This window comes from Lissotriton vulgaris, chromosome 2_1 (genome assembly GCF_964263255.1).
Source record: "Lissotriton vulgaris chromosome 2_1, aLisVul1.2, whole genome shotgun sequence".
Taxonomy (NCBI): domain Eukaryota; kingdom Metazoa; phylum Chordata; class Amphibia; order Caudata; family Salamandridae; genus Lissotriton; species Lissotriton vulgaris.
Window position 1 is genome coordinate 229,205,020 of NC_141687.1, and position 16,963 is coordinate 229,221,982.

Genomic DNA, 16,963 nt, shown 5'->3' on the forward strand with positions numbered 1-16,963 from the left:
AAACCAAGCATCTTACTTTTCCGGTAGACTGGCTTTTCTGGTTGCCTCCTAATTATGCTCATCAGTGCACTGATAGGCCTGCGGGGCCCGGGGAGTGCATCCCTCAGGCAGGCTCATCCCCCGCGCACCACCCCCAGACGGTGCAAGGATAGCGTGGGCCCAAGGGCTAGTGCTGCAGAAGAGAGGTGCACTGGCGCAGCCTTTCATCCGCCCTCTAGGGACATACACCAGAGTTCAGCCACATTCTGGTGGAATTGGAAAGAAATGTACGGGTCCCTCACTGAGGAGCCCGAGAATGGCAGCCCGGCCTGCCCCCCTTCCCCCTGTGGACGCCTGAGCAGCCTCGCCGTGAAGCACCACATCCGAGCCGAGCTCTTCGATTTCTTCTGTGAATATGAAACGAATCGAGTTGTGTTGGTCCACAGTAAGCTGCTGGGCATCATTTTCCGCCTCTTCCAGCTGGCCATTATTGTCTACTTCGTGGGGTGAGTAAGTGTCCGCGGGTGCATGTGAATGAACTGCCTGCAGGACCAGCGGCTGAGGAGGGCGTTAACAGAGGGCTTATATCCTGGTACCTTAGACCTCTCAGGGTTTTTATGCCGAATGTAAATATCTGTTGATGATGAAGTGACTGAAGCCACATAGTTTTGGTTTGGATACATAATTTGCCACATATTTATCGAAACACCAGTTGGGCTAATGTATGGCTTAGCAGCGTAGTTAGAATTTGAGCCAACACTCATCCAGCGAAAGCACATTTAACCAGGAATCATTTTCATCCAGTGAACTCAATGTGTACTCGCAAAAATCTGCCAAGGGGCCACAAAGCACGGTCTGTGGTCTGGCTGAGGTCCACCCTGATGCCAGCAGGGTGGCGGTGGGGAGGTCTGGGTGGGTCACGGATTGTGTAAAACGTTTTACATTTTATTTAGAATATTGGGCAAGCGAGGGGGACCTTACCACGCCCTGGAGTATGTAAGAATCACAGTCTCTCCACATATGTGGAGTGAACCAGCCAAAAGGAAGAAGGTAAAGAGTGAATGCAATCCTGGGGTAAAAGATCGACTCAAGTCCCCTTGCTGGCTGCCCTCTCCAGTCAGGGCTTATTTTATTCCGGTGCTCGCAGGTGGGGCCCACTGGCACTCTTGCTTAGGGACCAGGACTTATTTTTAACCATCAAGTCAAGTCAAGTCAACATTTATATAGCGCACTACATACCCAGAGGGTCTCAAGGCGCTTGAGGAAGGGGGGAGAATTATTGATCGAATATCCAGGTTTTAAGTTGTTTTCTGAAGGCTAGGTGGTTTTGAATAAGGCGGAGGTGGGTGGGAAGGGAATTCCAGGTTTTTGCCGCTAAGTAGGAGAAGGATCTTCCCCCCATGGTGGTTTTGTGGATGCGCGGAACAGCGGCGAGGGCTTGGTTGGACGAACGCAGCTGGCGGGTGGGGGTGTAGAAGGATAGGCGCGTGTTGAGGCATTCGGGTCCAAGATCGTAGAGGGCTTTGTGTGCGTGGGTGAGGAGACGGAACATTATCCTCTTATTGACGGGGAGCCAGTGGAGGTCTTTCAAGTGGCCGGAAATGTGGTCTTTGCGAGGGATGTCTAGTATGAGTCTGGCTGAAGCCTTTTGGATGCGTTGGAGTTTTTTCTGAAGTTTTGCGGTGGTACCGGCGTACAGGGTGTTTCCGTAGTCCATTCGGCTTGTGACCAGTGCGTGGGTGACCGTTTTTCTAGTTTCGGTGGGGATCCAGCGAAATGTTTTTCTGAGCATGCGTAGGATGTTGAAGCATGATGATGAGACGGCGTTGACTTGTCTGGTCATCGAGAGTGAAGAGTCCAGGATGACGCCCAAGTTCCGTGCGTGGTCCGTCGGTATGGGTGCTTTTCCTAGGGCCGCTGGCCACCAAGAGTCGTCCCAGGCAGAAGGGGAAGTACCTAAGATGAGGACTTCCGTTTTGTCCGAGTTCAGTTTAAGACGGCTGTGCTTCATCCACTCGGCTACTTCTTTCATCCCTCCATGTAGGTTGGTTTTGGCGATGTTTGGGTCTTTGGTGAGTGAGAGGATCAGTTGAGTGTCATCAGCGTAGGAGATGATGTTGAGGTTGTGTTGACGTGCGAAGGTTGCGAGGGGGCTCATGTATACGTTGAAGAGGGTAGGGCTGAGAGAAGATCCTTGTGGAACGCCGCAGATGACTTCGGTGGCCTCTGACTTAAAAGGTGGGAGGTGGACTCTCTGAGTTCTACCGGCGAGGAACAAGATGATCCAGTCCAGTGCTTTTCCTTGAATTCCGATGTTGTTGAGACGTTGTATAAGGGTGTTATGGCAGACTGTGTCGAAGGCTGCAGAGAGGTCAAGGAGGATGAGGGCGACTGTGTCTCCGTTGTCCAGTAGTGTTCGAATGTCGTCTGTTGCTGCGATGATGGCGGTTTCGGTGCTGTGTTTGGCTCTGAAGCCGGACTGTGAGGGGTCGAGGGATTTGTTGGTTTCGAGGAAGGCGGCGAGCTGATTGTTGACGGCTTTCTCAATGACTTTGGCCGGGAATGGGAGGAGCGAGATGGGGCGGTAGTTTTTGAGTTCGGTGGGGTCTGCTGTGGGTTTTTTCAGAAGGGCGCTGAATTCGGCGTGTTTCCAGCTTTCCGGGAAGGTGGCGGAGTTGAGGGAGCAGTTGATGGCGTCTCGGAGGTGGGGTGCGATGATGGAGTCTGCTTTGTTAAAGATATGGTGGGGACATGGGTCTGTTGGGGATCCTGAGTGGATGGAGTTCATCAGGCGAATGGTGTCATCAGTGGTGATTGGGTTCCAGTCGTAAAGGATGTTCGAGGGGGGTTTAGGTTCGGAGGTGGGTGGGGTGGGTTGGTCTCCGGGTTGGTTGTCGAAGCTGTTATGGATGTCGGCGATTTTGTCGTGGAAGAATGAAGCTAGGGAGTCGCAGAGGACTTGAGAGGGAGTGATGTCGTTGGTGCTGGCGGTGGGGTTGGTAAATTCTTTGACGATGTTGAATAGTTCCTTGCTGTTGTGGGCGTTGTTGTCCAGTCGGTCTTTGAATGCTGATTTCTTGGTTGACCGGATAAGTTGGTGGTGTTTGTGGGTGGCGTTTTTGAAGGCGTCTTTGGTGATAGTGTTTGGGTCTTTTTTCCAGGCTTTCTCAAGGGAACGACAGAGTTTCTTGGATTTCTTAAGGTCATTGTTGAACCAGGGGGCGTTTTTGCTGCCTAGCTTGATTTGATGTTTTTTCAAGGGTGCTAGTTTGTCGGCGCTGTGGGTTAGCCATTGTGTGTGGTTGATGGCTGCTTGGTTAGGGTTCGACGAATAGGCAGGGGGGTTTTGAAGAAGCGATGTGGAGATCTGGTCGATGGTGATTTTGTTCCAGTTTCTTCGCAGTGTTGGTTGAGGGTGGTTGTGGATCGTGGTCTTTTTGTAGTTGAAGTGGACGCAGCTGTGGTCCGTCCAATGGAGAGCTGTGGTGAGATTGAAGGAGATGTGCTTGCTGGAGGTGAAGATAGGGTCGAGTGTGTGTCCTGCGTAGTGGGTGGGGGTGTTTACAAGTTGTTTGAGTCCGAGATTGGCGAGATTGTCCAGAAGGGTGGTGGTGTTAATGTCGTTGCTCTTTTCCAGGTGGAAATTGAGGTCTCCCAGTAGAATGTATTCCTTGGAGGGGAGGGCGTGTGGGGTGATGAAGTCAGTGATGTCTTCACTGAATTGTGTACGGGGTCCTGGTGGCCTGTAGAGGAGTGTGTCTCTGAGTGTGGTCTTGGGGTCGGTGTGGATCTGGAAGTGAAGGTGTTCGGCGATAGCGAGGTTGTCGTCTGAGCTGGTTGAGATGCGGATGGAGTTTTTATGGACGATGGCGATGCCTCCTCCTGTTTGGTTGGTGCGGTCCTTTCGGATGATCTTGTAGCCTTCCGGGATGGCTATGGTGATGTCTGGAGCTGATGAGGCATTCATCCAGGTTTCTGTTAGGAAGGCGACGTCCGGAGAAATGGTGTCGAGTAGATTCCAAAGGTCGATGGCAGGTTTGTGAACTGAGCGGGTGTTGAGAAGGATGCATTTTAGGTGGTTGGTGTTGGATTTCTGTTTGGTGTTTGTGGATTTGGTGTGGGTCTTGATGCAGTTGAACTTGCAGGAGTGGCAGGAGAAGGGTCCATGGGTGTGTCCAGGTGCGGCTTGGTGGCACTTTGGTGGACGTCCGGGGTTAAGGGCATTGAGGGTTGCGGCGTCGTATGTGATGCGGGAGGTGATGGGTTTGTGGGGGCCAGGGGGTCTGGCGCGGACGGGCGTAGACGGGCTTACCTTTGGCGTGCCTTTGGCACGGCCGCAGCGCGTGGACGCTGCGCGTTGGGACATCTGTCATAAATGGAGAGTGGAGGGGGCGGAGGGTCAGCTGGGAGGCGGGAGCGGGGAGGAGACAATGGGCCACAAGTAAACACAACAAAATGGCAGTAAGGTAGCGTGATCGGAGCAGGGGCACCGTCGGAGTGAGAGCGGAGCAATATTAACACACAAACCTGTACTTAACATCGAAGCGCTCTAAGTTGTAGGCGATGTAGGGGGTATCCAGGAGCTCGGTCAGGCAGGCGGAGTGGTCAGCAAGCGGAGAAAAGCGTGTCTGGGCAGGCAGTGAGCTGGGGGAGCGACTGCTATGGAGCAAGTCCAGACTTTGATCAACCCGAGCTGTCTGCTCATCATTCCCATGCACTCCTGCACGCAGTCCTTGGGTCCCGGGTCTTCTGTTTCATGGACTCCCAGTACTGGACCTTTTCATCCCCGACCCTAACTGCTGGCCCTGCTCCCTGGTTTCTCCAGTCCCCTGGTCTGTCTGCTCCTTCTGCCTCAGGTTCTCCTAGTCAGTGTATGAATGCAGTTGCTTGACAGAGCACTATGTTAATCCCTTTTGGCTTCCTCAAAGCGCTTCGAGACACTATAATTGTTAGAAAAACCTAGACGAGGAGAATTTCTGCTTACTCTCTTCTATAAGGCGCTACAAGGAGACACAAAAGTTCCCCCATCCAGAGCCTGACTGCCATGCGAGGCAGAGTTAGGGTAATCCTATATGTGGTTAGGTCCGCTAATATTAGGTTCAAACTTTTACATTTCAATTACCTCCATCGGACATATGTGACACCCCATGTACTGAACAAGATGGATCTCACTGAAGGGCAAAGTGTGCATGCTGTGGGGAGGAGGGGACCTCTTTTCTCTAATCTTGCTTGGCTCTGCAATGAGGTCCATGGGCACAGGAGGGAAGTAGTGCTGAGAGTAGACAGGGCTATAGGAATTATGGTCCCATTCACTCCAGGGGCATGTTTACTGGGGATAGTGAAGAGGCCAAAAGGGTGGACGATGGTCTATATGTTTTGGCAACTCACACTCCTACTGACATAGAGACGAGTCGCTATTGCCTGGCTGGACACTCGAGCACCACATAGAACACATTGGTTTATGGATGTGCATAACACCCACACTGTGCCCACTCCAGGATGGTATGCAAACCTTCTTACATATTTATTACCAAACACAGCCAACACTTGTGGTAGATTTTATGGTTGCTGTTGGCCGCAGTTTATTACCCTATGTGCATACTCATTTTGCGATCCCTGGACATAATTGCTTGGCCAGGGTCATAAATCTTTATCCTGAACCATCATAAATTGGGTATCATAAATTATTGTGTGTTGCTTATCATAAAACATGCGTTATAAATCATTAGTGCATCATAAGTAATTTGTGTCACAAACAGTCATAAATTGGTGTCATAAGTCAATTAAATTCAGGATTCTTTATTCGATGATTAAAAATCACCATAAAAGCACAAACATACAGTATTTTAAAAAAAATACAGTTAAATTAGCATATGAATCCCAGTATTAATACGATCAAAGTTACTGAATATGAAAATGACATTTGTACACATTAAAACCTATCGCTAAACTCTTACAGTCCTCCCCCCCCCTGGTTGCCCTTAATCGAACCGCCACTTTGATGAAATTAATGATACAACACAGTGTGAGAGGGTCAGTCGCTTGTTGTAGATAGACCAGGGCCTCTTGGGCACATTTCATATTAGCTTGTTTGAAAATATCAACCCAGAATCTACGCCTAGGCTTTGAATAAAATGAGCATAACAATACAAAATGAAGGGAATCCTGCGGAGACCTATTGTCGCAGCCGCAGGTTCCCTTCTGCTCAATTGTAGTTGAAAACCCTAGTGGTGATGCCAATAGATATGGTAATAAATTGAGCCTACAATGGCACATTAAAAACCTGTCCTGAGCATTGTGTATCAGGTATAGATAAGGCTCCATTCCCTCTGTGGTCTTAACAAGGTTGTAAGGACACACCGTGGTTTTAGCCCTTTCTAACCCTGTTCTCCGGGTAACTTTGTGTGCCAAGAACACTTTTTTTACAATCATTTTATGCTGGGGGATAATCACTGCCGGATTAACAAAGAGATTCCCGAAGCCCAGGATTTCTAGTGCGGTCTTAACGTAACTGAGCCACGGGATTCGCATCCACTTGTCTCTGCCCAGGCAGTCGTTCAGGATTTCCCTACTTAAGGTCGCCTCTGGATTAGCCCAGATTTTTAGCCAAGCTAAAATTGGCCTGACCTTCACCAGATCTTTGAGATAGGGACTCCCTGGGTGCAATTACTGCAGCTAAACTTTGTGGAGCTTTCAGGACGGATCGTAAATGTTTGTTCTCCTCCCGTTGCAGTTGGCAAATATTCACAAAGCCCCATACCTCTGCCCCATAAATGACTTTAGAACAACACATAGAGTTATACAGGTTCAACACCTGTTCGGGCACCATCTCCCATAACCTGCGATTGCGCCGTTAGTAACATTCATCTTACGGCAACGTTCCTCCACCAAACAATTACATTTTAATGACCCATCAAATAGTAAGCCTAAATATGAAAATGATTTAACTTTCTCTATTTTATGGCTCCCTATCATGAAGGTACATTTAGTGCAGGGTTTATTGCCAGCTGACAACACGTAGGATTAGCCCAAATTAACAGACAGGTCTAATGAGCCCATAAAACATACAAAACCATCAATTAAGATCTATAGACTCTTTGGTGTACGTGCGAGGACCGCTTCATCTGCGTAAAGTAACACAGGAACATGACGCGACCCTACTCGTGGGCAATCGGATCCCAACTGTAGGAGGAACTGCTCCAAGTTATTTGTGTAGAGTGAGAATAAGAAAGGCGCCAAGATACATCCTTGGCGTACTCCACTTCTACAGGGGAATGAGTCTGTGCGTCCACCCTCCATGTTGTACCTAACTTGTGCTGAGGTACTGCTATGCAGCTCTCTTAAAATGTTGATAAGGCCGACCTCTATCCCCATTCTGGTCATAATGTCCCAAAGCTTGTCCCTATTTACATGATGAAAGGCAGCTGCCAAATCCATGAACCCCATATAAATATATTCATTACTAGCCTTGGTGTATTTGGCTGCCAGCATATAGAGGTTCAAGCATTGGTCGCTCGTGGACCGGCCCATCCTAAAACCGTACTGAGTATCTGAGATAATATTGTTTGCCTCTGTCCACTCAGTCAACCGGTTTAGTATCCCCCTGCCCAAGATTTTGGCAGATACATCGATCAATGACATTGGTCGATAACACTGGGGGTCGTCTCTGTTGCCCTTTTTAAAGATGGGGACAAAAATAGCCGTTGACCAAGAGGGCGGTAAACCACAGCAAATTGCTGTGTTTATAACCCTAGTCATTATAGGGGCCCACAATTCCACAGAGCTTAGGAACAGATCTGGCGGATACCGTCTGGGCCAGGGGCTTTATTTTTAGTCAGACCCTCAACCCTTGATTTCCTTAATTGAGAAAACTACGGGCTGGCCCTGGTCAACATTCCCTACCTGTTCGTCAGGTGTTCCCACTTCGTGATTATATAGACCCCTATAATGAGTCATCCACATGTCAGGCGTGATGTTTGTTCCTATTTCAGGGGCTTTGTCGTCCTGGAATGTATGTCTATTAATAATCCTCCAGAATTCTGACATACCCCCCTCTTTTCCCCCGCCTCTCTTAGATCTGCCCATTCTTCCGATTGTAGAGCTAATTTCCTCCTACTCAGCTCGCTCTTGTATTTTTTCCTGCATAAGGCAACTTGTAGAGCGTCCCTTGGCCTCTTTTTTATGCTATTTTTAAGTTTTCTCAGGGCCTTGGAACAGTCCTGATCAAACCATCGTGGATGACAGCAAGTTCTTTTTTCCGTGACACTAGTTTTTAATAGGCCATCAACCAAACCGGCAATCTGCTCAAATGGTAGAAGTAGCTGCGGCCCTTCTACTGTCATATCTAAACACGCCTCAATAGCTGATTTCCCACTCTCCATCAAGGATCTATAAAACCTTTCTCCATCTATTTTGGACCTCCTAAGGTGTCTGCCCTGATCAGTAACCCTCTCATTTACCGCACCGGGCTTTCTCCCTCTGGGGCAGGCCCGATAAAATACATCTAGTACTAGGGTATTATGATCACTAAAAGGGTTCCAGTCGATCCCGACTCTAGCGATTCTATTATTAAAAGCCCTAGTAACTAAAATGTAATCAATATATGAGGAACATCCTCTACCCTTAAAAGTTGGTGGGAGGGTACCATCCTGCAGTATATCCACCATATCCATAGTATGAACCAGGTCATGGGTATGCAAGAGTTTGGTTAAAGCGTGACCTTCCACTGAGTGCTCAAAATGAGCCCCGTTATCCACTGGACAACCCAACCAGGCCATATCTATTAGAAAGAGAGCCGGGCAGAGGTGACAGTTAAGGTCCCCATAATCAGAATGTTTTGAGCATGGGTCCCCATCCCCCCAACAGTATCCTGGCACAATCTGCACTCCAATTCACTTATCAGTGCATTACAGCCTCCACCTGCTACATTATTGTAAACGTTAAACATGGTCAGTTTTACCCTTTACCATTGAACTGTACCTCTTGAATGTCATGTGAGTTACAGTTTAAGGTCGACCATGTGCCCTGGAGGTTCAGATCTACATATAAAGACAATACTCCCATAGGCCTACCTGATCTGGATTTCTTCGCGGGGACAAAAAACATTCATACCCTTGGCTATGTAAGGGGCTAGTGTCAACCACCCATGTCTCTTGCAAGCAAATTATGTGGAACCTGCTTATAAATTGGCGCCATTAGATGCCAAACCAGCTATGTTCCAGGACACTATTCTAACTACATCATCATCTGCCTCCCCTGTTTTACCTCCCGTTCCTATGCCATGTGCGGATTCAGTTTGCCCGTCATCTGCAGCCACGGGATCAGTCACTGTGTACTGAGGACATTTATGCTTTGGGTGGGGGAAATATGCATTACCATTATAGGTTGGTTCTATAATCGTTGGAGACACCTTTTGTAAACAGACAGCATCATCATCTGCTGTAACCCCAAAAGGGAGTCAGTCTACTCCCTCCATGCCCGCTAAAACCGCTAAGCGTTTATAAACGGGCATGGAGCGATCAACCTCTCAAAATCCAACATTTAAAATTTAACACGAGAGACCAACCCAAGAGACTGCAAAATGGGGAAACAGGCTTGTGTTGTGAAGAAACAGACCCTAGCCTTGCCCAAACCAAGTACAAAACCCACGTCTATAGATAGGATGTTGGAAAAAGCTGTGGGAGCTGTGGTTACGGAAATAGAATGAACTGAGAGACGACTGTACCTGGCCCCAAATTTAGAAATAGCACCCATGGATGTTAGTCCTTTACAAGCTACAGGGGTTTCAGTAACAGAGCTCTCTAGTGATCAACCCCTAATTATCTAAGGAGCCAGTCCAGAGTTACCTAGGGTCAATATGTCAAACCAACCGAGTAGAAAAGCTAAAGCCAAACCGAAACCCAAGGTGAAAGCGACTAGAAGTAGGAAAAACACGCAGGGCTCCACTCCCGATATTGGAAATTCTGGGAGGGGAAATCTAGAAGACAGCACAGAAATGATAAATGTTCAGCCAGTGTGGGTCACAAAGTTGGTGGTGGATCTCCAGATCCAAATGAGGGATATAGTCAAGGACGAACTTAGACCCCTACAAGAGAGGATAGATGGGTTGATGGCAATTTTTAATGACTGGACAAGATCTAGGGGGTTAATTAAGGGTACTGCTGGATCTGATAGCAAGACACAAGGCCAGTTCACCACAAGCAATCTATTGATTAACCCTGGCCCAACTCCCAATGAAAAAGCCCCGCTACCAAATCCAGTTGGGGGGTTTCAAGCTTCAGAGTCAAATGGAGATAGTGTGGCAAGGCCACCCCTGGTCACGCAAATTTAGAAAACCATACACCCACACTCCCAACACCCATAGGGGAACCACAACCAAACATCAGGCAGGAGGGTGGATGTGCTCCTACACATTTAGAAGGCACTATTTATATTTACCCCCCTCCAGTTATAAATTTACCGCCTGCATCAACCCCATATGTTCTGATCCTCGCAGGTATACCCGAACTTAGAAGGGGCCAATCGGAATCCCACCAAGAATTAAAGAATACATCTGTCCACTGGCTTGTTAATCACAGTCATTTTAGCTATGAGAATGTGGAAGAGATTATAACCACACCTAGGGTGGGCTGGATAGGCAAACGACACAAGGACATACACGGGGACTGCATAGTAATCAATTCTAGAAATCCACTGATGACCCAAAGAGTTTTAGCCAGAAAGGATGGGAGGAACAAGGGTGGTATTTTATTACTTCTGTTATGCTACTTTTACCACCCCAATAGGCCTCTTCATCATGCCTGGTACCAGGAGTAGGGTTTAAGATCTGATCCCAATGATTTCGTATTGGCCCATCCAGGACAGCATTGGCATAAACAATCTATTTTTAACATTCCTATTGGGAATAGGTTTAGCTGCCTAGATGTAATAGATTGACTAAAAGAATATTCCCTAAATAATAAGGTACAAAAATGCAATCCACAAGTAGAAATTTTGACACAGGTTAAGGCTATAGGGCCTTGTTTCCCGAGTGGGAAGGGTCCATCCGGAGGGAGCGTGAGCAGCTCCCCAAGCTGCACCCACCGGGACTGCGACTCAACTACGACTGACATTTCCAAACACTGTTTACCCGTAGGGCCAAATCTTAAAGATGATATTGGAAAAACAAAGGTGTTATTCCATTCACCCCCTTTAGTTCTTCACAACCAGAATTCGCCCAATTGTCTAAAAACATGGGTTCTATCATGTAAATGTAAATGTGTTTGTATTTATATAGCGCACTTCTATCCTGAGGTCTCGTAGCGCTGTATTCATAACGCTGTGGAACCCTTCCTGGCTTTCCTGTGAGATGTCCACTCCTGGGAACCCCCAAGGTGAAGCCAGGCATCCAAGCGCTGCTGGGGCCGTTGTGGAGATTAAGCAAGCTAATGCCCAGAGTCACAGAGTGGGACCCATGATTAGACTAGGCACCGAGGCAAGAATTATCAGGTCCGGTGAGATTGAGTCCTGGAGCCGCTGAGTTGGGGATTGAACCCTGGTCCCAGGCCAGACCTCTGCATCAGGGTCTGCCGCTCTAACCAATGAGCCACACTTCTGGAACATGGAACAATGGAACATTGCGGGTCTGAATAATAAGATAGATGACCCGGATTGGGAATTTTTTACTAGCCAATTTGAGATCTGCATGTTTCAAGAAACTTGGGCAAGAGGGGATGTTCTTAAGTCAGGTTTTGCTTTGTTTAGCATCCCCGCAACATCTGGGGGTAAAGGGAGGCCTTCCGGAGGTCTTATGACATAGGTGGGTGTCCATTTGGGTTGTACGACAGAGCAGATTGACACAGCTTCAAATGACAAATTATGTGTCATACTGCAATTCCCATTAATGATCTCGGTAGTCCTCCTAAATGTATATTCCAGACCAACACCCCTGGGTAAAGAGTCCACCACGTTGGAGGAATTAACCATATTTCTAGTCACCATTGCTGTCAGCCATATGGTGATCCTAGGAGGAGACTTTAACTGCCAGTTTGAGCCCCTGGAGGGCATGCCCCTGGATAGCCTATATGACGGGGATAACTTCTGGGCAATTCCAGAGACTAGATGCCCACCAGTTAAAAAATGGTCCCCCCTGGTGATCCAGATGAATTGCCTTGTCCTGAAACACTCACTAAGAGCGTGCAATGGGGGAAACTTGTCTGACCCATCTAATGGTTCTACGTTCCACAGAAAAGATTGTGGTTCTCTATTAGGTTATATTATAATCAACTCTAAATCCTGGTATAGGTTGATGATTTTAAAATTATGCCACGGCTAGATAGTGTTATGTTATGTTATGTTATGTTATACTGTATTTCTAAAGCGCAATGAATCCCCCACCGCCAGCCAAGAAGAAAGCATCACAAGAAAGAGCTCAGAACAAAAGTGTTTTCAATTTCTTCGTAGTGATCATCACGCGTTAGTACTCAAATTAAAACCATTAAACCCAGGGAGTGCGCCTATCTTGGTCAACCCTATAGATTCCAGGCTGATAATTTCCAATTGTTGTTGGAGAGTGCGATGGACTGACTTCAGTCAATCACAAGATAAATTGAGCACTCTATATGAAGCTTTACTGCCGGTGCTTTTGACGGCTTCCATCTCAAAAATCTATAATGGGGATGACATAGACCTAGAGATGGTTGAGATGAATCACGCTACACTAGGAGAAGTTACATTGAACTTTTTTTATCCCAATAAAATTATTCGGCCAAGTAGGACCCTCCCCACCCCTGGTTTGATGATCTTTGCCGCAAGGCAAAAAAGATCACTAGTAGCTTCTCCTAAAGCCAATGACCGCCCGCAAATAAAAATTGCAAGTAAGGCATATAAAGTGGCTATCTCAGAAGCTAAACAAGGGTGGGAAATGGAAAAGTGGGATACACTGAGAACTGCCCTGGGAGATAGGGATATGAGGACTTTCTGGGTTGTGGTCAATATTGGTAGCCCCGCTCCCAAAACATCGGTAGACCCGAACCTGGATGAAGAAGTCTGTCGGGATCACTTTGAATCCCTTTATACTAAGGAAGAGACGACGAAGGGTGTCTCGTCTGATGGATGCTACTCGGGGATGGATATTCCCGCATACCAGTGGGAATCTAACAACCACGATGATGACAGCTTCAGTACAGGTATAAGTCTAAATGAAATTAAGGGAGCTTTAGCGAATATAGCCCAGGTAAAGAACTAGGCTTGTATAAGATCCCTGGGGATCTTTTCGAAGCGAACCATCTGTCTGGGATCCCCATTTTTGGGTGCTATTTAACTCCATTCTGCAGTGTATGAAGATCCCCTCCAGTTGGGTCGGCGCGGAAATAATTCTGATTTTTAAAAAAGGTTCACCGCTCCTCCCAACCAATTATAGACCAATCAGCCTGATAGAAATTTCACAAAAAATCTTTGCGCACATTTTGCTACTCAGGCTACAAGTTTGGATGGAAGAAAAGGGGATACTATCCCCCTTACAGGCGGGGTTCAGGGAAAAATTGTCTACCCTCGACCAAGTACTTAGATTACAATTGTTGCACTGGAAGACCGTGTGCCTGGAGCGGGGTAGTCTCTACTTTATATTTGTAGAGCTGATGTCAGCTTTTGACTTGGTCCAGAGGGAAACATTGTGGTCAGTCCTTTATGAGATGGGGGTTCCAGTATACTTAATCCATCTCATTAAACGGCTCCATGAGAACAACTTTGCGCAATCAGATTTGGTAAGGATGGGGAACTACCTGCACCCATCCTGATCAAACGTGGCGTGCGCCAAGGGTGTGTGCTTGCCCCAACTCTATTTAGCCTATATATCAATGGCCTGATAGATTCTCTGCTAGCAGAGAAAGACCTTGATGCCCCTAAATTAGCCTCCTGTATATTCCCAGCAATGATGTTTGCCGTTGATACTTTATTACTGTCCAAGTCACCCATGGGGGTACAAAGGGTTCCTAATAAATTTGAAGTATTCTGTAGAGAAAGAGGTTTAGAAATGAATCTACAGAAAACCAAATTTATGGCATGTAATAGTCCAAAAAGTACACGTCCTAACCCTTTATTAAATTGTAAACCTCTTGAAAGAGTATCCTCTTTCATTTATCTCGGCATCACCATTACAGAAACCATGGATTGGGGGGCCCACATTATTAAATCATCCTTAAAATTAGCGCAATCATCAGGTGGCATCATGAGAGTTTTCTGCAAGTCTAGTCAGAAGCCGGTTAACCCAGCAATTGAAATCTACACGGCTCAAGCCCGGGGAGGTGCCCTATATGGCGCAGAATTATGCGGCCACTCCAAACTTGAGAACTTTTCACAGGTCGAGAATCCCTATCTTAGACAGCTGTTAAGACACCCACGGAGCACTCCACTAATCCTGCTCCGTTTAGACTTGGGGATAATGGCGATTGCAGACGTATAAAACCTTAAACCCTTAATGTACTGGCGTCGCCTGTAGACCACCCCTGAACTTCTATCATATAGGGAGGAACTGCTAGAAGTAATGAATCGGCGGGGGGCTGCCAAATTGCCGTGCTTAGCTTACATCAAATGTATGTTAACCAGCATGGGGTTGGGGGAATGTTGGGATGCTCCTGAGTCTGCATGTTTATTAATATCAAGGAAAGAATTGAAGGTCCATTATACGGAGTATAGAATGGCTCAGCTCTATAGCTGCCCCCAAATAGGCAAACTAACCTCAGATTTTTTAGAAATAAAAGATAGATTTTGCTTTGAGCCGGCTCTAGATGACATTAAACCTGTAGCAGCTGGAAAGCTTTACCTACAGTTCAGGCATGGAGTTTTCCCTCTCCGTTGCTTTACATCTAAATGGAAGAGTTTGCAAGCTGTGAATTGCCCGGCATGTGATTGCCCCAAAGAATCTGTGCTCCAGGTCTTCTTTAGCTGTCCTGGCTATTATAAAGCAAGAAAACGTTGGCTGGTGCAGATTTGTAGGAACCTTGGAAGTAGGCGCTGTTCTGAGGTGTTCAGGATACTGAAGTATGACACCTGTACCCCGATCGTTTACTTAGTTGTAGGCTTCCTATTCTCCATGTGGTGTACTCGTAGGATTCTTATGAAAACAACTTAAGATGCACTAGGACGTCTTTGGGGTGGAAAAACATTAACTGTATCTTAAACAGCCGGGAATAATACCCCTCCGTGGTTGGCTCTGATATTTTAAACAAGATTTGTCTTTGTGATTGGACCAGAATGAATTTATTCATTGGCAGTGTATGTTTGGCTACAGGGAAATGGCAAATTGTTAGCTTATGTTTACAAACTTTGTGAAAACTCTTGTGTAGAAGCAACCTGTAGACTTGGGGAAGCAAGTGTCAGGTCCAAATCATTTGACTCATGGGAATAATGTTGGTCATCCCTTTTATGATTCTTTTATATCTAATTTATTTATTTATTTATTTAGTTGCACTATTCACTTTTCGAAGTTGAATCCTTGTCTCCAGCCCAGAATTACTCATTGAGGTTTTTATACTGATTTATTTTACCTCTTTAATTACATGTAATTGTTTTTTGATGCAATCTTTTGAACTTTCTTGTATGTTTCGTGATTGTACTTTTTAGGTCATATTGACCGAAATAAAGTTTATTGAACTTGGTATAGGATATTAGAGAAGAGGGTTCTCAACCTTTTACTTTACATGACCCCTTTTGTCTTCAGTAACCCAGGTTTGAGAGTACCATTACCCCTCAGCCTCCATTTTGATATCATTATTATCATTTCAGTTCCATATGATTGACTGACATACCACATCCAAGGTAATTGTCTTTTGTCCATACCAACTGGGGTCCTAGGCACCACAGGCCTGGAAAATAATATCTTACAATAGATTGAACAATTAGCTCATTTTAGGCTCTCAGACAACTCAGGGGGTCTCAGTCAGAGGCGTTTGTGTACTGAATTTCAGCTTTCGGTGTACAAAAAATCCATTAGAAAGGATTAATTAATAATTGTTATTCTCATAATCAGGACTGTCGCAATATTCTCCGTGCCAGCACCAACTGTGCTTGGAGCATCTCCAAAGGGGTTTCCCGAGACATATTATAAAATGCCACTTACGACAGAACATATATCTCCTACCATCCCACAACCATATGAATTACTGCCAGGTGGAGCCAGACTGGGAGGTCCTACAACCTGCAGTACTTAATTTGTGTCAGTGGTTGCAGGTGATGTGCTAATACACTTATTTTTAAGGACGAGGTTGCTTTATGTTAGCATCAGACTTTTACCCCATAGGCTTCCTGATGAACACAGTAAACCAAATATTAGGTAAAATTCTAGCCACCAGGTTATTGCAGGTAATTGGAGACCTGGTATACCACAACTAAAACGTGTTTATTCCTGGGCGTTATGCCCATATGAACCCTAGAAGTCTTTTCTATGTTGTGGAATGACTCCCTCAGCTGTTGTCGTGGGGCACAGTATTGAAAAGGCGTCAAACACCATGGTATATCCTTGCCTGGTTGCAATTTTCAGAAAAATGGGATTCAGAAAAAAAATTATTAGATGGGGACCAAGGGAGTAGCCAGAACATTTAAATACCCCCACTTCGAACCAAAGATCATATGGCATCAGGCAAACGAAGCAAGTCATCACAACCCTTCCCAGAAAAGTTATTTGTGTCTTCCATCCAAGAATCTATCCATTAATCCTTTAATCTACCTGTTGACATCCAAAATGTCACCTTTAAATTTTGTCATCCATTCATTCTTTCATCCATCACGCAGTCTTTAACCATTCTGTCCATCCGCCCATCCATATCCAAACATATCAATGCATCTGTCTCTCTCTCTCTATCAATCTATCAATCTATCTATCTATCTATCTTTCTATCTATCGATCTTTCTATCTATCGATCTATCTATCTATCTATCTATATATCTATCTATCTATCTATCTATCTATCTATCTATCTATCTATCTATCTATCCATCCATCCATTCT

General features: G+C 46.1%; 1 protein-coding gene across 1 annotated transcript in view; it reads left to right on the forward strand.

Moving 5' to 3' along the window:
• Positions 1–241: 241 nt before the first annotated feature.
• The window catches only part of P2RX1 (purinergic receptor P2X 1), a 574,124-nt gene continuing 557,402 nt past the window's right edge, over positions 242–16,963 (forward strand). Inside the window, exon 1 of the mRNA XM_086954809.1 lies at positions 242–485. Within this exon, the coding sequence (XP_086810935.1) occupies positions 265–485 (221 nt within the window). The 5' untranslated portion in view covers positions 242–264. The remainder of the gene's footprint in view (positions 486–16,963) is intronic.